Here is a 24,868-nt window from a genome sequence, read left to right as displayed (position 1 = left end):
CTCTTCGACCCCTGTGGCCTCTGAAAGGACCAACTGATATGGCCCCATTAGCATCACACGAAGTGTAAGGGTAGTTTGGATCTTAGTCCTAGTAATTAAAAGTGCACCTGGGTAGGGACTCCTCCCCACATCCTCACCCTCCAAACCCAGAAGCAAAAGAGGTTTCTTTAGGAAGGACTTGGGCTGCCCAGCTGCAGGGTTATCGTTTATAGCTTCGGCAGTCTCTCTAACTAGAGATACTTAACACGGAGCCTGCCATCCAAGGCAGCGTGACATGCACACGTCACACGTTCAGACGACCAGGAATGTTGCCTGAAAACTTTGCAGACATTTACAGTTTTCAGTGAGGGCTGTGCGCGTCTGCTCCACCAGAGGCCGTCGGGCAGACGCATCCCTGTGAGTGCTAGAGCAGGCAGCACGGCAGGTGCTCGGTCTCTGCCGTGATGTCCGAGGGGCAGCAGGATGCTGGCGGGATGGAGGGATCGGGGTGGCCTTCCTGGAGGTGATTCCCGCATGGGAAGGAGGGGACGGAGCTCCCAGCAGAAGGAAGCGGCAGGAGGGAGCGTGGCACCTGGGGCAGCGGGAAGTGGTCTAGTAGTATCCGAAGGTCTCTGGCAAGGTGGGGCACCTGGTGCTGGGATGTTCTGGAGGACTGTGGCCCTGGAGGCGTATCTTATGAGAAGCTGGCAAGGGTGAGACCTCAGACCGGGGCGGGAGGGGGGGCGGTTGCTGTAAGACTGCAGGCAGGGGAGAGGGTGTGGTGGATGAGCCAGGGGTGGAGGAGAGGCACGAGTCAAAGAAGCTCAGGATCTAGGCCAGGCAATGTAGGTGATAGAAGGTCCAAGGGGACCTCCCAGAGGGGGTTCTGGAGTCCATCACCGAGCGTGTCTTTGGAAACAGCGCTGCGTGGCCACAGGCAAGGCTGGAAAGTGTTGATCAGTGTGAGAAACAGTCCCTTGGAGACCTCGGGGAGGATATTTAACTGGACGATGACTGGGTTTCAGTGGGCTGAAGAGTGAAAGGAAGACAAGGGAGTGGGAGAAACACAGACTCCTCTGAGAGAAGTTTGGCTGTGAAGGGAGAGGACGCAGATCACTTGGAAGACAGCCCAGCAGACACATGGGTAAGGCACAGACAGGAGGTTCAAAGAAGAGGAAACCCAAGCAACTGTGATCCGATGCATCAGCACACCCGGTTGTAGTTGGGAAACTGAAGTTAAAATGATGACGTGGCAGTTACTATGCCCGTTCAGATGAGCACAGATCAGGCTGTTTCCAGACTGCACGACATGACCTCCCTCTGTGGGCCATTACGTCCATTTGTGAGCGGCATTTTTTTAATGAAGCCGACTAGAAAATAATGAGTCCCATATTTAGTAAGAGCAAATACTTCATGAAACTTGTGTTTCAGTTCTTTGTGTGTATGTAGAGCTTGGTAGCAGAATGAAACCTGTACCGTGGGTTCAAGAAAACACTGCCGTGAAGCAGCCTCCCCCACATGACGTATGAGACAGGAAGACAGGAGGGGATGCTCATTCCAGCAGCAGAGCAAAACAACCCAAAACCGTGGAAGTGCCCATCAGCGGGAGACGAGACAGATGAGTTGTATATTCATACAAAGGCATGCTCCACTGTGGAAGTGAAGAGACTGGAGCTACAAAATCAACCTAGATGAATCTAGAAGACAGTGGAGATGGAGAGTTGTAAAAAATGCTCTGTGGAAAGAATAGAGCACGGCGCAGAACTCAGAGCAGTTTTAGAATGTGATTCTGGGTAGAGGAGAAGGAAGAATGGGACTGGGGAGGGGTCAGAGAGGCTTTCAACTGTGTGACATTTTCTTTCCTTTTAAAATATCTGAAACTGTGGGTGCCTGGGTGGCTTAGTCGTTAAGCGTCTGCCTTCGGCTCCGGTCATGATCCCAGGGTCCTGGGAGCAAGCCCCACATCGGGCTCCCTCTTCAGTGGGAAGCCTGCTTTTCCCTCTCCCACTCCCCCTGCTTGTGTTCCTTCTCTCGCTGTCAAATAAATAAATAAAAATCTTTAAAAATATATAAATAAATAATAAATCTGAAACTAAATATGGAATATGGGAACGTGTTAAATCTGGCTCATGGTGTTACAGTTTCTTGAAGGGTACTAATGCCCATTCTCTTCCCAGAAGAGACCTTGTACTTGACTGTCCTTAACAGCTTTTGCAGGCTCTGCCTCATGGGCATCGCAGAGACTCCGGGCTGTGCCACCCTGCTCCCAGCGTCGCTGTTCGTCAGTAGTCATCCAGGTACCAAGTCCTTTCCCTTCAGAGGAGGAGGTGCTCTGAGGGAGGTCTCGGTCCCTGCCTCCAGGAGCTGCAGCCCACGATGGTGTAAACTCCGTGGCCAAGGCTTGGACAGGAGGGGTGGGAAGCACAGGCTGCGTGAGCCCGAGTCAGCCTGCGAAAGCACTTGTCGGAGAATTCCTGCAACCTGACCCAGGATTCGGACTGCAAGTGCACACGTCCCTACATACCCCTCCTTTGGGGTCATTTCAGCAGCCAGAACAGTTAAAAGTGCGAGATTAAAGTATTTATTTGGGCTGCCCGTAGAGATGGTGCAGAAAAGCCTGGCACCTGCTGCTGGCGTTGCTTGCGATCTGTGTGCCTGAAGGCAGCTGGACTTCTCCTTCCAGGTGGCACTCTGGGTATTAAGTTTTCAGTCTTTCAGAGACTTAGGACTCATTCGACAAGGCTCAAGGCTCTAAGAGTGCAGGTCTTCAGGCAGACCTGGCATGAATCCCGGCTCTGCCCCTTACCAACGTGAACAGGTTGCTTACCTTCTGTGAAGAGAACACCCACCCCGTCGGGTTACGGGGGGATTAAATGAGGTGATGCAGACTCAGCCTGGTGCCTGACATTTCATTGTGTGGCAGGCCTGTGTGGCAGGAGTGTGTGTTAACCACCGTTTCTACAGATGAGGAAGCTGAGGCGAAGAGAGGTTCAGAGCCTGCCTTACAAAACTGACCAGGACAGTGGTTCCCTCTCGGGAACAGTGGGGAGGTCGTAACGGGGAGGGGTATCAGGGTTCTGGAATGTTTTGCCTCTTAACCTGAGTGACGGTCATGTGGCTACATTTACTTTGTGATCACTCGTTGCACTCTCTATTTGGGGTGTGTGCCCTTTATGGATTCTTAGTTAAAAGGCTTATTTTTAAAATGTTTTGCTTGAGATCACCCATCAAATAGTATGATGTGGGATTGGAACCCTCTTGTCAAGATGCCACACTGCCTCCCTGACGGCAGTTAGTTCTAACACTACTGCGAAGTCAGGAAAGATTCATGTGCTCCCTCTCAGAATAGCCCCTTTTGAGCCAGGTACCCCAGCTGAGTGTCTTTTTTGTTACCATAAAAGCCAGAAAGGCCAAGGTATAGATCTCTGAGCAACCATTCCTGGAGGTCTCCGCGATCGGGCGGTCACTGGCCTGGCAGCACGGAGGGAAGGTCCCTCGAGAGCAGCCACCTTTTATATTCACTGTTGCCCTCAGCAGGAGACCGGCCTGGCATGCTCTGCAGTTTCCGGATCCCTGGGGCCTGGTCCTGTGCGTGGTCCCTCAACATTCAGGCGAATAACTCCTTCAGCACAGGTGAGCCGCGGCTGCCCCGACGGGTCCCCAGAGGAAAGACGTTCACAGGCTTCGAACCCCCTCTCCAGACTGAGTGATGCTTCTCTTTCTGCCCCCTCTGTCTCTGTCAGGCTTGTCTCGGCGGGTCCTAGTGACCAACGTGGTGACGGGACACCGGCAGTCCTTTGGGACCAGCAGTGATGTCTTGGCCCAGCAGTTTGCTCTCATGGTTGGTTGGATTAGGGGAGGAGAGCAATGTAAAGTTTCCCAAGGGTGGAAATTTTGCTGGATTGAAACTGGATCCCTCTGTGTGGCATCTGGTCGTCTCGCTTTTTCAGGGGGAAAAAAAGAGGGCATCAGAAAGGATTAGCGGGTTACTTGGTGATTATATTTGCACTGGATGAAAGTTGGCTGATTCAGAAAGGTCTGGCTAAACTGGCTTTAAACAGCTTCCTATTTAAATGAATTGTTAGCAGTTCTTGAGTACTTGGATTAGCCAGCAGGACAAGTAATTTTTTTAATGTATAAATTAAGTCCCAATTCATCATACTTACTAGGTTCATACAGTTTTCAAGTTATGTAATTTATAAGTTTAAAAATCCTACTTTTAGACAATACGTTTCAGAGACTTGCTCACTGAAAATGCCATCTTTCTTTAAGCATGGAGGAGAGAGTGTGCCGACCTGCTTTGTGCAGTAAGCACAGGGCGTGTTATTCAGGCTGCTTCAGCTGTCTGCCGTGTTTGGGACTGCAAGCCTTCCCTGGATCTTTGATCTCTCCTACCCCATATTCCTCCCCCTGGCTTCTCACAAAGGATCTTGGTGGAGAGAAGGCACCTTCACTTGAGCTTCACAGAGTGAGGCCTAAGGGGCCAATGCAGCCAGTGGGGAGGACACTGGAAGACACCTGGGTCCAGTTCTTTTACCCTCTCATAAGGACCCCTTCCAGCTATACTGAGGCTCAAAGCCTGACCACACCATCGCCCACACCGCTAACCCAGGGCTGGGAGAGGGGAGGCGAGGCAGGAGTTGTATTCTGGAGGGCGCACCCCTCCCAGCCTTAGAGGGGGTGGTACCACTCATTCTCTTTCCATAGGCTCCTCTGCTGTTTAATGGCTGTCGTTCTGGGGAGATCTTTGCCATAGATCTGCGTTGTCGAAATCAGGGCAAGGGCTGGAAGGCCACCCGCCTTTTCCATGACTCAGCAGTGACCTCTGTGCAAATCCTCCAAGAAGAGCAAAACCTGATGGCGTCCGACATGGCAGGAACGGTAGGGGGGTAGCACTTGATGACTCAGGCCACTGGAGCCGCTGGTGTAGAGCTCTGCCAGGTGAAGGACTCTTCAGCAAAGACCCTTGTGGTGGGGCACGTGGCTGGCTTATTCGGACGAGTGTGTGACTCTTGATCTGAGGGTCATGAGTTCGAGCCCCATGTTGGGTGTAGAGATTACTTTAAAATAAAATTTTCTGGGAGCGAGAGAGAGCCTGCGCCAGACAGTAGCGGGGGAAGGGCAGCTGGAGACGAGCTGCGGGCTGTGTAGGGCAGTTGCTTTCTCCACCTGGGAGCCCAGCCTGGTGTAGACTGACATGAAACTGGTTTGGGTGCTTTTGAAATTTAGACTTCCCTCACTCTAAGAGGTGTTTGGAGACCACCTTGCCCTGCCTGGGTTCACTAGTGTACCTCCCGGACCCTCTCATGGCCCCTTGTGCTTTCCACAGATCAAGTTGTGGGACCTGAGGACCACTAAGTGTATAAGGCAGTACGAAGGTCATGTGAACGAGTACGCCTACCTGCCCCTGCACGTGCATGAGGAAGAAGGAATTGTGGTAGCAGGTAACCTGGGGAAGGGGAGCTCTTTCTGTCCTATCAAATGGCAGAGGGAGAAATTACTCCACATCACAACCTCGTACGTGGGACTGTGGGCTGCTGGTCGGAGACACTAGATGGGACATAGAACAGCACATTAGTAAGGAGCAGTTAAATGGCCACCCGGTGGGACAGCCCTCTCCTCACATTGGTGGGAGAACATCACCTCAGTAACAGGCAAGTTACGTGCAGTAAAACATTGAGAGACTTGGGTGTCCACCTGGTCAGCATTCAGTGTGACCTTTATCCTATCCTGTTTAAGAGCTTAGGCTCCCTGTACTTTGTGCTCACTTTCCAGTCTTGGATGTTGAGAAAAGAAATTAAGGTAATTGTGATGGAACTGGTTCCTGGTCCCCTTAACACTATCCCTGGGGATCCCTATCTGCAGAATAGGAGCAGAGGTGTTGAGCTACTAAACTCCCTTGAAAAGGGCTACAAGTTGATTGCAGATTTTGCTGTTTCTGGGGCAACAGAATATTCTGATAGCATGGAAGTTCAGTGGTTTGACACATGAAATAGTAAGCCCTTGACATCAAGGAATATGTTCTTGGTCTTGACATGTCCTCAGATTTGCAGATACGCCTCCAGAATGTACTTATTCTCTGTGAATCTTCTCTTGTGCCAAAGAAGCATCACTTTGTTAGAACTTTCTCAGGCTGTTTAGCTTCCTGTTTAAGCCTAGTTTCCACCTCAGTAGAGCCACTGTGCTCTAGGTAACAGGAAAGAGAGGAGCCCGTTGAGAGGCAGACGTGGGTGGTGGGCTAGTGCAGTCCTCGACGTGCCAGGCAGCCTGAGCCATCACAGCTGAGGGAGTGAGGTGAAGTCCGAGAGACCCTGAGATCTGCCCCCCTTTCCTCTGAAGATCTCCAGCAGCCTCTTAGGGCTGCTTCGGCGCCACATTCCTTCCGGCTGTGAGCTCCAGAGACTTACCTGGTCTTAGAAACTGAGCCGTTAAACCAGAAACCGCTCTGGTGAGAGTGGTCTCCTGGTGTGTCCCCAGGATATACTGAAGGGAAGAGATCTTCCTGGTTACTCTTTCACAAAAAGGAAATCAGTTGCATGTCACCTAGACCAGGGGGCTGGGCTCTCCCTTGAGCAGCCCTTGACATAAGAGAAGCAGAGTGGCCACCTGTTCGCCAGGATGCCTGGGGACACCAGCCAGTGCATCTTGTCACTTGGAGTACCTGCGACTAGTTGTGACTCTGGAGCACCAGGGAGACCTGTGACTTTGATTTTCAAGAAGTACAGATTATCAGCAGAAATAATTTCCATTTGAGTTTGTGTTCTGGCTCAGTGGAGTCCCTTAGGAATCGTGAGAAGCCGTGTCCACATGTATACAAGTGCTCCTGTGTGTTCTAACCTGCCATGTCTTCCCTCTTTCTTAGTGGGCCAGGACTGCTACACGAGAATCTGGAGCTTCCATGACGCCTGCCTGCTCAGAACCATACCCTCCCCACACCCCACCTCCAAGGCTGACATCCCCAGTGTGGCCTTCTCTTCTCGGCTTGGGGGTTTCCGGGGAGCCCCAGGGCTGCTCATGGCCGTCCAGCAGGACCTTTACTGTTTCTCCTACACCTAATTCTACAGGATGCAGCCTGGAGGGATGTGGATTTGACGTAAGGGAGGAAGGAGCAGCCAGACTTCTGCCACAGTTGCTGGTTCCGCTGAGGGCATTTTAAATGGATGCTCTGTGTACACAGATCCCATCCATCCAGCTGCCGGGAAGTAGGTGCTGTTTTATGTGGAGACACTTCAGTAAAGTTCTTTCAGTTAAGTTGTGAGCTCAGAGAACTCAAAAGTCCTTTTCATAAAAGGTACTTATTTCCTTGTTAAATTCCTTAGAATAGTCTGTGGCCCCCCTCCCTTTTTTTTTTTAAACAAGAAATACTTTGCTAAGGGCTGAAGATTGGCAGTAACTAAATTCAAGCTGCTGCTTTCACCAAAAGCCCCCTTAAGAAGCCCAATGAGGAGACTGGGTGAGGCTCTTAGTGCAGTCAGTGCCTGGGTCCCGGAAAGCTGTGCGCGTGGACTGGAGAAAGTCAGCTGGGGAGACCGGGAAGGCGCGGGGGGAAGGGGGGTCATTTCTCTGAGTCTCTAGAGATGAAGACTGAAGGCTGGATTTTGGAGTCATTTTTAAAAAGCCTTCTCAAGACTTATTCAGCATCCATAGCAGACCTCACTTTCTCCTTTTACAACCATTCAGAGGTATTGGAAGGAAAGATGGATCTTTCTAGATGCTAAAGGTTTTAAACAGGTCCTAGCGTGCCTTTGTTGAGGTGCCTTCCAGAACGTTAGGTATAACAGCTCCTGTTTCTATTACGGTGACTTGAATGTCAGATTTAAGGGCCCCATCTCAAAGAAAATTGGCTTTGACTTTTTGTAATCTAGAAGAAGCACTTTGTGAGATGTTTATACAGCGTTCAAGAACCTGTCTTTCTACCAAACAATAAACTAGAAAGAACCATGCATGTTTCGTCGCTTCTGTGAATGATTTAGATCAGGATTGATGCTTGTCCGCTATAGCAACGAACCAGCTGCAGTAACGTCTACTCAGATCTTGGGGGCGGGGTAATAGAGATAGACCAGCTTTAATGACTTTGCCAGAGAGCTTTCACCTGGCCCTCCAGAGCCGCCGTGCCCTTTCCCGCCTGCTCTGTGCACGCCCCAAGAAGCTGACCTGCAGGGACTACAACGGTGAGCTCCCTGGTCCCCCTCTGGCTGGCCTGTGGGCGGCCGTGGCTGTGTCCCTCCACCCAAGGCCGCAGCCCCTGTTGGAACAGCGCACTCTCTGGGTTCCAGCAGCTTCTCCATTCGTCCCTTCAGATCTCCTAGTAACTGTACCTCACTGTTGCTAGCCCAGGAACTTTGCCAGTTAAACTCTTCAGTTACTCCCTTGAGTGGTAGTTAATTCTGTTTCCTGCCAGAACCCTAGTACGAGAACCAAATCCAAAAACAAAAATGATGAGACCATCAGATTGGTCATCTGATAGATGAGCTACACATTATGGCAAATATTTTTAGTGTCTCATTTTATAAAGAACTTTCCCCCATCCTCCTTGATCCTTGTAACAACCCATCAAGGTGGCACAGCAGGAGTAATGTAAAAATTATTAGCATCCCTTTACAGGTGGGGAAGTCTGGGCACAGAGACACTGACTTGCTCAGATCTCAGGCCTGTTCAGCAGAGAGACTTGAGACCACATTCCCTGCTGCTCAGGCTCCTCCAGTCGCAGACGACGCTCGTGTTATCAAGGCAAGTGCTGTGGAGAAATCAGGAAGTGGCCTGGTGCCAGCGTACGTGTGCAGCTAACAGCCCATGATCTTGAAATCACCAGGTAAATGCACTTTTCTGGTCCTCAGCAATGGTAGGATTTGTAGGTGGTCAGTCATTTAGATTTGGCCCCTGTATCTCTGCAGCCCTGGCACTGACCTGCACAGAGGTCTCAGGAAACACCTACGTGACTGAAGGGTCCAGGTGGCCACTGTCACTGCAGGGTCTTTTGGATCAACTTTGGTGGCGTGTCCCTGCCCAACACACAAGCAGAACTGCTGAGCCATGAACACTCACTTTTGTCCCCACAAGTTCTAGGTTATCACAATATACAAGTGCATTACAGGATCTGCAATTTAAAATTGCTGGCACTGGCCATCTAACGCAGTTTCCCCCACGGTTCTGTATTGTTTCTGTGGAGCTGGGAGCCCATGGGTGGCTACCCTGTCAACTTGGATCCCTCCCCAAGCAGTGGAGACAACAGGACTACTCAGGAGAGTAGCAGTGAGTTCTGACATGATGGCCCTGTCCCCATATACCTTCTAAACACCACCTGTGTCCTGGCCCAAGTTCCTTGTTAGGCAGACACAGTTATCAAAGAATCGTTTTTGATTTCCCCTAGGCTTTTTAAAAAGGGAGGGAACGGTTCTTTAAAAACTCTAAACTTAGCAAATTTGTTCTTGATCTCTGGTTAGCAGTCACTTCTAACATCTGGTATAGGTTGTATGAAAAGTCAGACTTAGCTGAGAAATTAAACATTATGGTCTGTTTGCTTGTTAACATAATGCCCCACAGTCCGGATGAAGTATTTTTTTTCTCTTCACCTGCACATCTATTAGGGCATTTTGCCCTGTTCCCCGGTGACAGCAAGAGGTGGAGGATGAGCAGGCGATGGGACGCAGCACCACGCTGGGATGATACATGCTGCTTGCTGGTTTGTCGCCTTGTGAGCGGCTGAGAGGACGGCTGCTCTGCTTAGCACTGGGGATCACAAACGCCCACAAGATAAACACCTGCTTCACACCATCCTGCTGTGTAGCCACCTTAGAATTCAGCCAGCCTAACGTGCTCGGGAGGGCGGACAGCCTCCTTGGTGTCCCCCAACGGCTCCCCAGAAGTGTCCTTTGAGACCAAGTTAGCCCCACTTATCTGTCAGCCCTAGATCTGTCCTGGCCGAAATTTTCCACAACCATCTCTGTAAACAACTGCAGGCCAAACTCTGTCTCCTCTTCATTCTGTGCATGCTGCTGCGTCTGGGCCCTTTCCCGTATGCCTCTCCGGGCTACCCACTGCGTGGCCCCTGCCACGGGAGCAGTCTTCCTGGGTCCCTGCGTTCAGTGTGGTCTTGTGCCTCAGAAGGTGTGGCCTTGAGATTGGGTCATGTGTGCCTTGCCCCTTTTGCCCCATCTCCACCTCCTGCCTGGTCTCAGGACACAAATGTTTCAAGATTCTCCCTCACCTGGGCCTCCGAGCAAGACGGACTCCCCTCCTTTCCATCTGTCGAAGTCCCACTATTAAGTCTCAGAAACCTCCAGAAAGCTTAGCTTTGCCAGCATCATCGCCTTTTCATTCTTACAATCCTGTGAAGTAGGTGACGGTCACTCCAATATACTGAAGGAAAAAAAACAAAGTGACTAGCCCAGGTCTTCTTATAAGTGGAAGAGCCAGAAGCGTCTCCTGCTCAACCCTGAGATCCATTAGGCCCCTTGGGCTTGACAGAATGGGACTTTTTATGTAAGCCTGGAAGTTTAAGATCTGGGTTCAGTTCAACCTAATTCTCCCTTCTGTCCTCTTTCCTCAAGACCAGCCATCTTTGTCCCCCACAAGTGACCTCTGGACTGGTTGGCCTGTCTTCTGTTCCATCTCCTGGCTTGTTCCTGCCCCCCACCCGCTTGCGCTCTTGGCTTCATCTGAATTAAGAGCAGCTACAGCAAAAAGGACTTTCTCTGCAGAAGCCACAATCTGAGCAAAGGCACCGGATAATAAATGCTGCCGATAGCCCAGGGCTGCCTAAACTGAGGTGACACGGTGTCTGGGAAATGGAAGCGAGATGTCTAGGGCTGGAGGAGCCAGAGCCTCGAGAGTGATTCGGGCTGGAGTTAAGGATAAGGTGGCAGCTGAAACCACAGCAGTGGATGAAGTCACCCAGTACTGGCATTGTGGGCCAGTGGACTCTGCCAAATTCCACCAGACCCGGAAAGACATGCTGTGGTCTGTAAGTGGCAGTTTCAAAGATGGCGTCGGTCATATGAGCATATCCCGAAATTACACCTTCTCTGACTCCACATACCTCTGTACCGTATGTGCTTCAGTGCTCTTAAGTCTGAGTTTCCCAGGAACAAAAACAAAGGAAAAAGTTGCACCAGGTGTAATTTAACAGAAGGCAGAACTCAGATTCTAAAACGAACCCCATCGGTGGTAAGAGTTATGGGCTGCCATTATGGGTTCAGTTTTCTCCCCCTGGTTGATGGAAATTCTGAAATTGAAAACGCAAATATGGTGGGGGAAATTACCATTTTTATTTACAACCGGAAGCTGAGCTCCAATGGTACAAGCCAGATCAACTTGCTTCATCTATGAGCCAGTTTCTGTGATGTTTTAGTGAAAGGGAAGTAGTGTTCCCCTTTACCATGACGAACAGATGTAAAGCTAAGGCCTCCTGATACAACACAGCAGGTACCTTTTTCTCTTATCTGGAAATGCAGCATTCACAACCCAAGGAGGAGGAAGGAAATTTAAGCTCTCCCTGGGCAGGGGACACAGGGCGGAGCGCAGAAGGCACTGAGGCTTTTCAGGGCCGCCTGGAATCAAACCCCAGCTTCGAGTCTCACTGGTCAAGCGACGCTGGGCTTCCGAACCTCTCTGAGCCAGTGTCTTCAGCTATAAAACACGAACACACTCCCTCCCTCCCAGTGTGGGTGTTTTCGAGAATATCAACCATATTTAGTCCCAGCAGTCCCTGGTGTTAACTGGCACCCATGTATTGGGAAGTCAAACCAGCAGAGCGAAACCCAACGGATGCGGAAGGGTCCCCCTGTGTCCCATTGCTCAGGAGACCATGTGGTTCTCAGCCACAGCTAAAGCCTTCCATCCCAGCTCTCCAGGCGCTTCCCCATTGATCCCCACCTCGGAGCAAGGCTTTCAAACTGGAAATTTGTTTTAAGTAATCTCTGTGCCCAACATGGGGCTCATACTCGCAACCCTGAGATCAAGAGTTGCGTGCTCTTCCGAATGAGCCAGCCAGGTGCCCCAAACTAGAAATTTATTAAAGCCTTTACGCAGCCACCCCCTAAAGGGTGGGGGAACTAATCTGCACTATTAGATGTCACGATAGTGGGCTCTCCGGGTGGGGGCCAGCGGGTGGGCAGTTTCTGGGGTTGCAATCATGTCCTGTTTCTTCATCTGGACACTGGTTGATGTTATGTTCAGTTTCAGAAGATTTATCAAGTGGAAATTTGTATTAAAACAGTTCAATAGTTTAAGCCATTTTCATCCCGAGTTTAGCTGGTTTTCACCCCTTCAGTTGAGGCTGGGATTGGAGGTATAGGACAAGAAAAGCAAACGTTTGGGCGCCTGGGTGGCTCAGATGGTTAAGCGTCTGCCTTCGGCTCAGGTCATGATCCCAGGGTCCTGGGATCGAGTCCCGCATCGGGCTCCCTGCTCCTTGGGAGCCTGCTTCTCGCTCTGCCTCTCTCTCTCTCTCATGAATAAATAAAATCTTTAAAAAAAAAAAAAGCAAACGTTTGATTACTTCAACACTGGGTCGCTTCTCTTCCTTTACTCTCTCGGTCTGACTAGTGTAAGGAAGGGCGTGCAGAAGACTGTCCTGCGTCATTCCTATGTGGCCCGGCAGACGCGTGCTCAAGGCCGCCCCCGCAAGACAACGGGACAAAGGGCCACCACCATACACCCCTCCGCTCCACTCACCCAAAAAGCAGGGGTAAGGATGAAAGGGATGGGAACAGGACAGGGAAAGTCGAGGGAAAGGACAAAGATGAGAGTGTCCGTGCCCACGAGGAGGAGGAGGAGGCCATGGAGGATGGACGCGGGAGTTGAACAGAGAAGGCAGGGCAAGGGACTGAAAAGGGAAGCAACAGATAAAAAGGTAGAAAAGTTTTTCCCAGGGTTTCCCTAGGTCAGTAGCAACACCTAGACTCTTCCGTGAGAGAGGACTCCCCGTGGACTGAGGCCCCACAGCTTCCCAAGTGAAACAGAGCACACAAGTCGCCAGGCAGTGGCCCCCGCCGCGTCTGACACAGGCGGCCCTACTCGGGGCCGGGCTGACGTGGCTCCCCCACCCCACGGCCAGTGGCCGCCCGCTGGGGAAAACTCTGATGAACAGCGCAAGTGCAGGGCCATGGCACAGCCAGGGAGCACACGTGGAGCCCTCACCACCAGAAAGTTCTGTGAGCAGCCATTATTAGTACCCTCTCTAAAGGACTAGCCACCAAGTTCCCTGTTAGCAAACAGCTGGAGGCGGCGATCTGTCTAAAAGCTGAGGGAAAACAGCCCGTCGTCGTGAGATGAAAACCCCTATCACAGTTCTGTGGTATTTAGCTCTGCTTTTTTCTAAGTTCTTATTAGAGTAATAGACTGAGGTATTAAAGGTCAAATGTTACCCCAGAAGCATGCCTCTCGCTTGGCTTCTGCTCTGAAAGCCACCAGCTACTTTCCTATCGACTAGAAAGAGGCCAAGTCTACTGAGGAGGTTAAAGGAAAGAGCACAGTCCATATTCAGCAGGAAGATTCCTTTATAATGGCAAATTTGAGAATACACAGTACGAGAGTCGGGCCTGAGTCACTGGGCCACGGGAGGCCGTAAGGACGCGGGTCCGAGGAGGGCCAGCGCGTGCCGGGGCTCCCGTCACACCGACTCATGCCAGGGCCGCCTGCCACGTCCCTCCCTGAAGCGCGGCCCACCCACCAGCTCTGTCAGGAACTACGTCGCACTTCATTCTTCACGTTTGGCCACTGAAGATAAAATCCGCCCCGATGACAGGGTTTCAGCACAACAGTCTTTCCAGTCATGAGAGATGGATGTCCCGGCTCTTGGTGAGAAACAAAAGTTCACTTGACTTCTCTTGCAAGAACCAGAGAGAATTTTTTTCTTAATGATCCGTTGAAATATTTATATATATTTAAAACAACTAACAGTCCATTCGGAGCGCTGTTTCCCTGGAAGATTCTCGTTATCACCCCTCCAATAGCCAGAGGGGACATGTATCAGGGAACAAAGAACTAAGACACTTCAAAATAAGCAATAAAAATCCTAGTGCAACACTCAGAAGCAGATGGTGGGCTCGCAGGGGCGGAGGGGAAGGAAGCAGGTGCTCTATTTAGGAGCAGGGTGCGGCCTCTGGGAAAGCCAAGCGGACACAGAAGCATCACGAAGCAGGAAACCCCGCTGGGGAAGGCCCGTTTCCTCCCGTGCTCTCCCCAGTACTCGGGCCGAGGACCCTACCCCCTGCCCTCCACCCATGCCGGTGACCCGCACGCTAAGTTGGGCAGTCTCTGATGACTGACATCGGCCGAGGCCTGGAGTAGGGATCCAACCCCAGAGGGCCCCCGGAGATTCCTGTCGGGCCATTCCAAGCAAGAGGTACCTGGGAAAAGGCAAGGAAAGGAGAGGCTTCAAAGGCTCCCAGAGAAGAAGCAAAAGGTGACTAGCGACACAGTGGCTCTGTACCTGGCTCTGTTCTGTGGGGAAGACCTGCGGCCGCGGCCACCTTGTCCCCGTGCTGGGGACAGACTGTGCTAAGTCTTCAGAGCCAGCAGCAGCCTGAATATGCTCCACGTTCCCTTCAGATGTATCTACACGTAGATTTGTATCTTTATTATTTTTGACTGAAATAAACGCAACGGATTCAGGTTCATTCCCCTTTGCGGGAAGCTGCCCGGACCCCCGCGCTGAGGGGCTCACACCTTCGGGCCGGCCGCCAGGCTCGCCCCGGCTGGCCACCTGCCCCACCCCCACCCCAGGAAAGTGGCCCCAGGAGTAGAGGACACACACTGTGACAGGTGCCCGGCAGGAGGGCCGACCTAATGAGACTTCTGTTTCTAACCCTGAGAACCTAAGGAATTGTGAAGGACGCGGAGAGGGAGCTGGGGTTAAAGGTCACCGGGCTTTTTATTGCAGTTAAAGCAGACTCGGACAGGATGGTCCCAGCCTCGCGAGGGGACAGCCCGGCGGTCGTGGGAGCACTCGTCACAGAAGCCCTGTCCGCAGGCCCGGCAGTGGTGCTTGGAAAGCTTGATGCTGAACTCCTTCCGGCAGCTGTGGCAGTGCAGGATCTCGTGGTCGGGCACCCAGTACGCCGGCCTGGCCGCGTCCTTCACCAGCCCTGCGGCGGGACAACAGCGAGGCCCCCCGGGCCAGGGGGCACCGTCAGGCTCTTCCCCGGCTCGCGGCCCCGCCGCCCCCGCGCCCGCCTACACGGCCACGCCGGCGCCCCGCACCTACGGAGCTTGTAAAACACGCAAAGCCCTGGCCTGCGCCCACACCATGCAGGTCAGACCCGGAGCTGCAGCCCAGGTGCTGAGATCCGCGCATCTACTGAGCTCACAGGTGATCCTGAAGCGCAGCTGCATCAGGCACCACTGGGGCCGGCCGCCCGGGGGGCTCAGTCGTTAGGCGTCTGCCTTCGGCTCACGTCATGATCCCGGGGGCCTGGGATCGAGCCCCGCAGCAGGCTCCCTGCTCCGCGGGAAGCCTGCTCCTCCCTCTCTCTCCCTCTGCTTCTCCCCCTGCTTGTGCTTGCACTCTCGCTCTCTCTAATAAATAAATAAATCTTAAAAAAAAATTACCACTGGAATAATGATAAAGAAGCCCACAGGGCGCCTGGGTGGCTCAGTTGGTCAAGCGAATGCCTTCGGCTCAGGTCGTGATCCTGGAGTCCCGGGATCGAGTCCCGCATCGGGCTACCTACTCAGCAGGGAGTCTGCTTCTCCCTCTCCTGCTCCCCCTTCTTGTGCTCTCTCTCTCTCTCTCTCAAATAAATAAATAAAATCTTTAAAAAAAAAAGAAGCCCTGACTCTGGGAGTCAGGATATCTCTTCATTCAAATCCCAGTTCCACTGAGCACGTGCTAATTAGCGGCTGCAGGATCAAGAGGTTATCTAACTTCTCAGGGCCTTGGCTTCCTCCTCTTCAACAACCCACATTCAAGAGCAGTTACGGGGATTACAAGAGATAACGTGACGTCTGACACACTGGCCTGGGACCCAACAGCCAGTGGGCGCTGTGCAGGTGAGCCGTTGGGGAGCACAGGCGGCCGGCTCTCTGTGCCGAGGGCAGCCCCGCTTCTCCCAGGCAGCCGAGAGCGGATGCAACCTGAGCTTCAAGCCTGGGCAAATCTATTCCTACCAAATCTATTCCTTGAGTCAAAAGCTCATCATCTGCTCACCTTTGAGCCACAAGGACGGTAAATCAGATCCAAGTGATTTCTACCACCACCCACCCAGGAGCCTTCAGTCGCTCCCCTGCAATGGGCAGAAACACCCCAGGCCCAGCCAACCGAGCCCAAGCCTTCCACACACACACTGGAGGGTTTCCCTTCCCCTCCCTCTGACCCTCCTAGTTACAGGTACCCCTCACAACTGGAGGTGAATAAGGATCTTAAATCCTTAATGAGTAACAGCTTGGCTTGGCTGGTGTGGTCGATTAAAGACAGCCACAAACTGACACTCCTGCCCCCTCCCTCAAATCCAGGCAGGCTTTGTGACTAGAGGAGTCTTCCGGGCCCAGAGCTTCAAGACACTGGTGGCTTCTACCTCCTATCTCTTGGGATATTGGCTCTTAAGAGTCCTGAGCCCCCATGTAAGAAGTCCAACGACCCCTGGAGAAACCATGTAGAGAGGCCTGAAGAACACACGGAGATGGGATCTACCAAGCCCAGCCTTCCAGGCAGTCCTGCCGAAGTGCCCAGCATGTAAGCGAGGTTGGCTTGGCCCCTCAGGACACAGGCTGCCACACTGGACTATCAGGTGGCAACTCCAGGCAATGCCACCTAGACCAGAATAATTACCCTTCCTGACTCAAAGTTGTGAGACATGATAAAATGGTGTTATTTCGGGGCACCTGGGTGGCTCAGTTGTTAAGCGGCTGCCTTCGGCTCAGGTCATGATCCCAGGGTCCTGGGATCGAGCCCCACATCGGGCTCCCTGCTTGGCGGGAAGCCTGCCTCTCCCTCTCCCACTCCCCCTGCTTGTGTTCCTGTTCTCACTGTGTCTCTCTCTGTCAAATAAAATAATTTTTTTAAAAATGGCGGTTGTTTCAAGCCTTTACATTTTCAGGTAGTTTGTTATGCAGCAATGGATGGTGTAAGAGATGGCCTCCAGGATTAAACATGAAACCACTAAGGTTCAGCAGAAGCAAGGAAACGTAAATTTTCCGTCAACTCCTTGCTGCCCAGCTCAATCTAGGTCAGCAAGCCCGACACAGTGACAGCCCGGGGCACTCTGAAACCCCTCATCCCACACACACTACACCCACCTAGTGGTATGTCAATGGCTGTCACCACGGCTCCCAAAGTGCTCTGCACGGCCTCGCCCACCTTCCGAGCAATCAGCGTCCCGCCTTCATCGTCAGCCTGTGCCTCAGTCACATCTGTAGACAGTGAGAAAGGAAAAGCCGTCACCTCTTAGTCATTTCCCAAATGGGAAACTCGGGGCAACCGCAGAGCGCTTCTGGATTCTTCTCCCAGGATACCACTGTGCTTCCTGCCCTGCAGTGAGCTCTGGTAGTCCTTGACCTCCACCCTCTGGAGCTGTTTTATAACCTTCCTCTCAGGGTAAGCCAGAAAGGTTCTAGGAGCAGGACCCAGAACCTTCTCCAGGAAGAAGACCCAGTCTAAGCCATGTCTGGTAAACACAGGGCAGGGTGAACCCCCCACCCCCAGGACTCTATGAACAAAGAGCTTAGAGGACGCCGGCCAGGGCCAGGCGGGCAGCTGCCGTCGTTAGAGTGACGGGGCTGGAACGGGCTGAGGCATGTGGGAGTCCACTGTGCAAGGAGAGAGGGCCCCCCCCCCCACCCCGGCAGCTCCTGGGCCCCACGTTACCTAACTGGACATTCCTGGCTTCGTAGCAGGTGTCACACACCCGCACGGGCGCAGGGCCCCAGCCCCGCTCGGGCACGGGCCGGGTCTTGGACGAACAGCTGTCACAGAAGCCCTCCCCGCAGGCGCGGCAGTGATGCTTGGTGTCGTTATCTTTGAACGACGTAGCGCACTTGTTGCAGCTCTGTTCCAAGCCCAAAACAAACAGAGGGGCAGGTATTATTCGCTTCTACCAGCTGAGAAAGCCAGCGAGACCCCGGCAGAGGACCCCAGGACCACTGAGAACGGCAGGACCCCGACAGCAGTAATGGAGAGAACCTGAGACCTCCAGTCACAGTGCACCCACCGAAGCCCAGCTGTGACCCATTTTCTCCTGAGATGTGCCTGGAAAGCCACCTCAAATCTGTCTGGCTGAGTCACAGCATCCTCAGAAAGGACTCTGCTGCAAAGTCTAGCAAGAAGACCAATGAGAATTCATTTTTTTTCCGCGGCTTCTCAAAGGAGCCTTGGGGAAAGGGGTGAGGAGCAAGCTTCCTGTCCCAAAGTGTGTGGACCAAAGCTGGGGGCTCCCTTGCTGTGGGCAGAGATTTTTGCATCAAGCCACATGACCTCTAAATGCCCCTTTTACTCCAGATTCTGTTATCTACCACCTCAGACATCTGACCAATAAGAACTACCCCTTGGAGGCAAAGAAACTATAATCCACCAAAAGGAGTAACCGCAGAGTAAGACAAAGAGAAATCAATGGGCAAGAGAACATGGCTTCCTCACGTGCCCCCGCTTTCTAACGCTCTGGGATCGAACCTGGCTGAAAGAGAAATCCCCCGCCTCCCTCACAGAGCAAGCTTAGGACGGGGCAAAATGGCACCAGCAGAAGGGGCCACGCCAGGGATGCAGGGGCGTCCTGCCGCACCATACCAGGATCTGGGAATTGGGCCTCCAGTACGCAGGGGCAATCTGGTCTGTCAGCCAGGAAGTCACAGCCTTGGTGGGCCCAAGGCTAAGCTCAGACACCGACTGAGCCATGAAGTTCATCCCGTCCAAGAGGCGCTGGGCAGCATTATTGTTGTCCTTCAGAAATCCATCAGTCTGAAATGAAAATGCAGGCTCCCATCATGCTCTGAGTAAAGGGAGTAAAGGCAAGGAGGGAGACGGGATCTCAGGTGAGTTGTACACTCATCAATGGCCAACTCAGAACCCACAGACTCCCTGGCAGAGAAGAGTGGGAACAGATCACGAATCCCTCCAGCTTCTAGGCAGTATCACACCCACCAGTCATTACTGACTTACTCCCTTCACGGCGACCATAAGACGTGGTGCACAACTGTTCAACTCAGGCCTTACCTGCCCATTAGCAAGATGTACAATCCAGGAGGTATTCGAGTAAAGATGGCACCTCCTTCAGGAAGCCCCCACCCCCACCCCAGGCTGGGTTAGGAGCCCTTCCTCTTGGCTTCCTCTAATACCTGTACATTGTTAAGAATCCTGTTTCCATGTGTAAAAACAGTACCTGTTTATGTATTTGACTCGCTATTAGACTGAGCTCTCTGAAAATAACCTACCTTTTTCATTCTTGTATTTTTAAAGTATCAGGTTCAATTCTGGGCACAGAGTACTCAACCATTACTTGGGCTGACATAATGACTGAGTGAACGAACAGAAGGGGAGGGGCCTGTATCCCCTAATCCCAAGAACCATGACGAATGTGGCCTAAAAGGGAACAATGATATCACTGCTTTCTTGGAACAGAACCATCTTACCATGGAGACAGCGGCATTCACAAGAAAAAACACAGGTCCAAAAACAAAAGACATTAGTCAGAAAAGGTGTAGTGAGAAAGTTATACTAGTCAAGGCCACATTAAGTCCTTGGGACAGGATGGCCCGGCCCATCGTGCCAAGAGGGTGGGCTCCAGAAATGAGACCATACCACAGGAACACATTTTGGTGGGACTGGAAACTGGAGAGAAGAACAAACAATAAGGAAATCTTCGGTTTTATGGGAGCTATAGGACCCCAGAAAGCTCAAGATGGCTCTGCAGGTAGGCCTGTGGGGCTGACCGGTACCTTTAGGAGTCACCCAGCAAAGGGAACAGCACCAAGTAAGGTAAGTCCCTTCGAGAAAATCACTCATCTTTTTTCTACGAAGAGACAAGGTTTGGGTGTATTGTGATTTACTGGTAAGAACAAGAGCACATCACTGCCTCCAAACAGGTTTGTTTTTCCAATATCTTGAATTCAAAAGTCAAATTAAAAAATAGTAAGGGTCGGTAGAAATCCCCCTTCTTAGAATGTAGTTCAAGAGAATTTTCCAGAACAGAGGCTTTCACACATAAAGAATGTCACTATAGCATTTTGATAATTAAAAAAAATCATAAACCGCATGTTCAAAAAGAAGGGGATGGAGAATCAAACCAGAACATGCGACAGAATGTTCCAGTGACTACAAATGTGAATCATGAAAAGTGGAAGCAATGTGAAAGTAAAACGGAGGTATGAGAAAAAGCAGGTATAAAATGGCACGTAAATTATAACTGCATCTACACACACATGCATGTGGAAATGAGAATGTGAAAAAATACCTTATTTGCTAAGGCAGTATAATAGGAGCTCAACATTTAGTTTATTTAAAGTTGTGCTTCTAATATTCAGGCAAGAAGAAATGAAAATAAGTAAGGGTCTAGGACAAGAAAGGCTCTCCAGATCCTGCCTCCCTCAGCCACCAAAATATTAAAATTCAAGGTGAACCTTAATTCTACACAAGTTCCATTCTCCACACCCATGAATAACTGAATGATACGAGAAATGAAGCAGCCCTTACCCCAGGCCACACGTGCACAATCTCTGTCCGGACCACCGTATCCACAGGATCCTGGTTCCCAAACCAGTACTGCCGGCTCCGGTAGACCACGCCGCAGTTGGGACATTCGATCACATACCTACAAGCAGAGCAAAGAGGTACTGTTACCGGGCCAGGTGCCTGGCAGACCGACACACCACAACCCTCAGCTACATCGTCGCCATTTAAACTCACCCAGACCAGGCATACTTTGCGAGACCCATCCAGGGGGAGTCCGTGGAAGCGGATGTCTTGGGCACTACGCTGACCTCCTTGCCTCTCTCATAGCACGCCTGAAACATGGAGCACTCCATCAGCTTCTTTTCTGTACACCAGACCCCCTGGCCCCTTCGTGTCCCTGGCCAGGCCCCTTCCCACAAACCACATCAGGGTTTGCAGACCCTGAGTTCAGCGCAGCAGGGGAAGGGTCGTTTCTCTAAAAAGGCCAGGGCCCTAAAAGATCATGAATTGAATGTGTACCCATCCCAGGCCCCAAAACGGAGCTGTAATTTATACCCGCCCCCGAAAAGCCATTAGACTGGGTTCCTGCAGAGCACTCCCGCTCTGGAGAAGAATGAACAGTCAGTGTATATGCCCCTGGCATACAAAGCTCAACAGAATAAAGGGAAAACAGACTGGGAAATAAATCAATAAATAAATAAATAAACCAAGGGGCCCCAGCAATGGAGGCATGGGAGTTCCTCTGGTTAGAGCTGGGGAGAAGTCCCAGAGATAGTGGATTTGAACATCAAATACTTCGGGACGCAGCAAAGGGTGGCCCCTAGTCTTTCCCGAAAGCAGAGCAGGATCAGCAAGCCAGCTGCCAGAGCAGAGCACTCACCTTGCAGGTATAAACGCGGTTGTCATACTGGTGGGAGTATCTGCAGCGGCTCTTGGCTTCATGAGGGACGCCTTCTTTCCCATGATTCATGCTGTTCTTACATCCAGCCCTGAGTGAAGCCCAAAAGCTGACAGTGAGGTCGCTAAAGGAGACCCTGGCACTCACACGGGGGAGTGGGACCCTGAGCCGGACCCAGGGTTATGAACTGGGCCCCGAATCCTGAGCACAGAGGGTGCCGCGTGTGGCTCAGAAATCCACACGCCTCTCTGATACGAGACCCAACAGCACGACGGAAGTGAGGCCACTATCACCCTTGTGTGCGGAGAAAGGAGAAGAGAGGGAGGACTCTCTTCCTGGAAAACCCACGCGGACGGCCCCACAGAAGGAATGGAGGAGCCGGAAGATGCCGCCCTGACAGGTGATAAAACCCGAATGGCGCTCAGGAAACCCCAAAATCCAAAAAAGCACAAAATGGGAAGTTTAACGAGAACAGGCTGCCAAGATGTAAAACAAAAACCAACCTCCAAAATTTGGCAATGCATTAAAAGGAGGCTTAAGCTGAACAAGAAAACATTCCAAATGAACAGTGAGCTCTGCCATCCTGACAACGCAAAAACAAGAGAACAGGACTTTAGAATTTCACCATGATAGAAGGGAAAGTTCTGGAAACCCTGGTGAGGCTGTCAGAATGGAAAAGTGATGATCCAACAGAACCTAAGCCCCTCATGCTGGGCTATGGGGTAAACAAAAAGGAAGGTAAATCACGCTGGCAACTAACATCCCGCTTTCCTCTCCAACATAATCCTTAGCTCTCCCCAGCCCAGACCATATAATCTAAAAGCAAATCCTTTTTACAGATTCAGAGCCAAGGTGGTGGCAGTTCAGTGCCCAGCAGGTAGCCTGCATTCAGGGTTCAATGCCGGAAGACCATTCACAACAAAAGGCTCAGGTCTCCTCCTCTAGAGGGATACACGTGGAGGATGTGGGGCAGTGGTCCTGATGGGAGTGAAGACAATTCAATGGTGAAGAAGATGGCGGGGTGGGGACCCAGAGACTGCGATCTCACCGACACATTGCATTTAAGTCCCCTGAGCTCCATCAGACAAGTCACCAGACTGTGATTTAATAGCCGTCAACAGCTCAAATTAATCCAGGGATCCTTAAAGTGTGGCCCCAATGAGCAACATCAGCATTACCTGGGAGCTTATCAGAAATGCAAATTCTCAGATCCGCTGTCAGACCTACTGAACCGGAAACTGGGGAGGCAAGGCCCGACGTATTTTAACACGTCCGTCAGGTTTTTCTGACGCATGATCAAATGTGAGAATCGAGGCTCCAAGGCCCCGGTAACAAAGTGCAGTCAGCAGACGGGGCAGCACCACGTCACCCGGGAGCTTGTCAGAAATGCACAATCTCACCCAGGCCGCTGATGCAGAATTTGCATTCGAACAAAACCCCAAGGCGCTGCACACACAGATTACAGTTTGAGGAGCACTGCCCTAACTCAATGTTCTCAACACATCAGAATCATCTGAGGACCCTTTCAAACGCACCAACACGAAGGGCCCCACCCCAGCTCTGTTAAGTGAGCATCCTCGGAGGTGAGGCCCAGGCCTTGGTAACTTTGAAAGCTCCCTGGAGAATTCTAATGTGCTCTCAGAGTCTGCCCTCACAGTGAAAGGAATCAACCAGGACTGACACCTACTACAACAGAGCTTTGTACACACGAGGCTGGCAAATGTGAGTTAAGCAAGCGGAATGACTACAGTGAAAAGCCTTGGTAGGAGAAACGTAGAAAAACAAAGCAACCTAACGTTTTCTGTAGTAAAAACCTGCCCAAGCCAGAAGCCAGCCAATTTCATATCTAAACCAGTTCGGACTCGTCAGAGGACTCTTCATAGCCATGTATCCTAGAATCCCTTACAACCTCAAAGTGTGGTCCCCCGACCACCGGGATTCACCTGGGAACTTGTTGGAAATACACATTCTCAGACCCCAACCCACCCTTAATTCAGAATCTGGAATTTAACCAGACCCTAGGGGACCTGCACGCACACTGAAGTCTGAAGTCCGCGTCTCTTTGCCCAAGATGGCCAGCCTCACTTACCCACAGCTGAGGCACAAGGAGGAGCAGGTGAAGTATTCATCTGGGAAAAAGGAGCTGTGCGCCATCTGGTCATCAGGAATCTCACCGCTGAAGCGGTCACTCAGTGCCTGCCGAGGAGGGAAGGCGACACATGAAGGCACTTGGCAGAGAGCCCCACGCTCTGGCTCTTACCGCTACTTGCCTTTCTAAGTTCCCCTCGTCACTGGCTTATTTCTTACAGTCTCCACTGCTGGAAGAGGCAACCCAATGACTTCTGCTCCTTACCTTCTTGGCCCAACCTGCACCCATCCTCGCCACAGGAAACCTGAGAAGAACCAGCCCATTCCCCTGGAGGTCAGAAGGAAGCCAGCAATGTTACTGTGCTCTCTTAATTACCCTGGAGGTTATAAACATCTCACACACTCAGTCTTTCATGCAAAACCACCACAGATCCTAATGCCCATTTCATCCTTTGAAGCTAGAACCAAGAAACGGAGACCTGAGAAGAGGCCTCGTCTTTAAGTCAGAGACAGGCAGAGCTGAGTGGTGAGCTGGGAGTTCCCTGGGCCTCTATCCCAGTTCTAACCACAGGCGCTCTTTTGGAGTTTACTAGGCCACAGAACTAGCTTGATGTAGGAGAAAAGTCATCAGCCAAAAAACAAGGAAGAATTATTGTAGTGTTTGGCAGCCTTTTATTAACAAACAGTAACCTAAAACACAGCAAACAGCCAAAATAAATGCCAAGAAGAAAAATAAAGTATTTGCAAAAGCAAACTGAAAATTTTATGTTGAAAGGTAGCTTCCATGTCTGGTCCTCTGTTTTCACTCACTACTTTACACACAAAGCATCCTTCAAGCTGATTTCTTCCCCCCTGCCCCCCAGGCCCTTCCTCATATGCAGTGGAGAAAAGTTATATAAATTCAAGAGAAATGGCCTTTTCAGACTTTAAAAATCATCATATGCATGCAGCTCCCAGCTTCCAAGTTTCAATCTCCCTTTCTGAGGCAGCCACGCACTATTCAGGGGGAAGAGAAAAGTGGCCTACAACAAAAAGACAAGATGTTACTTCCTTTTAAAAAGGCAAAAGAAAATTTAAGAGGAGGGGTGCCTGTGTGGCTCAGCCGGTTGGCTGTCTGCCTTCGGTTCAGGTCATGGTCCCAAGGTCCTGGGATCGAGCCCCACATCGGGCTCCCTGCTCAGTGGGGAGTCTGCTTCTCCCTCTGCCTCTGACTCTCCGCCTGCTGTGCTCTCTCTCTCTCAAATAAATAAAATAAGAAAGAAAGAAAGAAAGAAAGAAAGAAAGAAAGAAAGAAAGAAAGA

The 24,868-nt window shown here is 51.4% G+C and overlaps 2 protein-coding genes across 12 annotated transcripts in view; one reads left to right on the top strand and one right to left on the bottom strand.

Annotated features, from left to right (window-relative positions):
• Positions 1 to 12,345, top strand: part of DCAF4 (DDB1 and CUL4 associated factor 4) — a 33,598-nt gene extending 21,253 nt beyond the window's left edge. For 7 of the 10 annotated variants that reach the window (XR_004676913.1, XR_004676915.1, XR_004676919.1 and 4 more), the window contains 7 exons: positions 2,197 to 2,276; positions 3,514 to 3,612; positions 3,723 to 3,820; positions 4,687 to 4,860; positions 5,309 to 5,423; positions 6,842 to 8,791; positions 9,567 to 12,345. Coding sequence is in view for 1 of the 10 variants with exons in the window: in XM_034992242.1 (XP_034848133.1) it covers positions 2,197 to 2,276; positions 3,514 to 3,612; positions 3,723 to 3,820; positions 4,687 to 4,860; positions 5,309 to 5,423; positions 6,842 to 7,035 (760 nt within the window). In the remaining 9 variants the exon portion in view is untranslated. Of the gene's footprint in view, positions 1 to 2,196; positions 2,277 to 3,513; positions 3,613 to 3,722; positions 3,821 to 4,686; positions 4,861 to 5,308; positions 5,424 to 6,841; positions 8,875 to 9,566 lie in introns of those variants that run through there. The other 3 variants (XR_004676920.1, XR_004676916.1, XM_034992242.1) reach the window with 3 other exon arrangements.
• Positions 12,346 to 13,460: 1,115 nt separating this feature from the next.
• ZFYVE1 (zinc finger FYVE-type containing 1) overlaps positions 13,461 to 24,868 on the bottom strand; it is a 58,865-nt gene continuing 47,457 nt past the window's right edge. For both annotated transcript variants that reach the window (XM_034993180.1, XM_034993181.1), the window contains exons 5-12: positions 23,569 to 23,675; positions 21,462 to 21,570; positions 20,816 to 20,913; positions 20,603 to 20,720; positions 18,701 to 18,871; positions 17,786 to 17,966; positions 17,218 to 17,331; positions 13,461 to 15,068 (exon numbers count right to left, since the gene is read on the bottom strand). In XM_034993180.1, coding sequence (XP_034849071.1) covers positions 14,836 to 15,068; positions 17,218 to 17,331; positions 17,786 to 17,966; positions 18,701 to 18,871; positions 20,603 to 20,720; positions 20,816 to 20,913; positions 21,462 to 21,570; positions 23,569 to 23,675 — 1,131 coding nt within the window. In that variant the 3' untranslated portion in view covers positions 13,461 to 14,835. The remainder of the gene's footprint in view (positions 15,069 to 17,217; positions 17,332 to 17,785; positions 17,967 to 18,700; positions 18,872 to 20,602; positions 20,721 to 20,815; positions 20,914 to 21,461; positions 21,571 to 23,568; positions 23,676 to 24,868) is intronic.

The sequence above is a fragment of the Mirounga leonina genome, unplaced genomic scaffold (assembly GCF_011800145.1).
Source record: "Mirounga leonina isolate KUSES-001 unplaced genomic scaffold, KU_Mleo_1.0 Mir_82, whole genome shotgun sequence".
Lineage (NCBI taxonomy): Eukaryota > Metazoa > Chordata > Mammalia > Carnivora > Phocidae > Mirounga > Mirounga leonina.
Note: the sequence above shows the minus strand (reverse complement) of the source record. Positions and strands in the feature narration are given on the sequence as shown.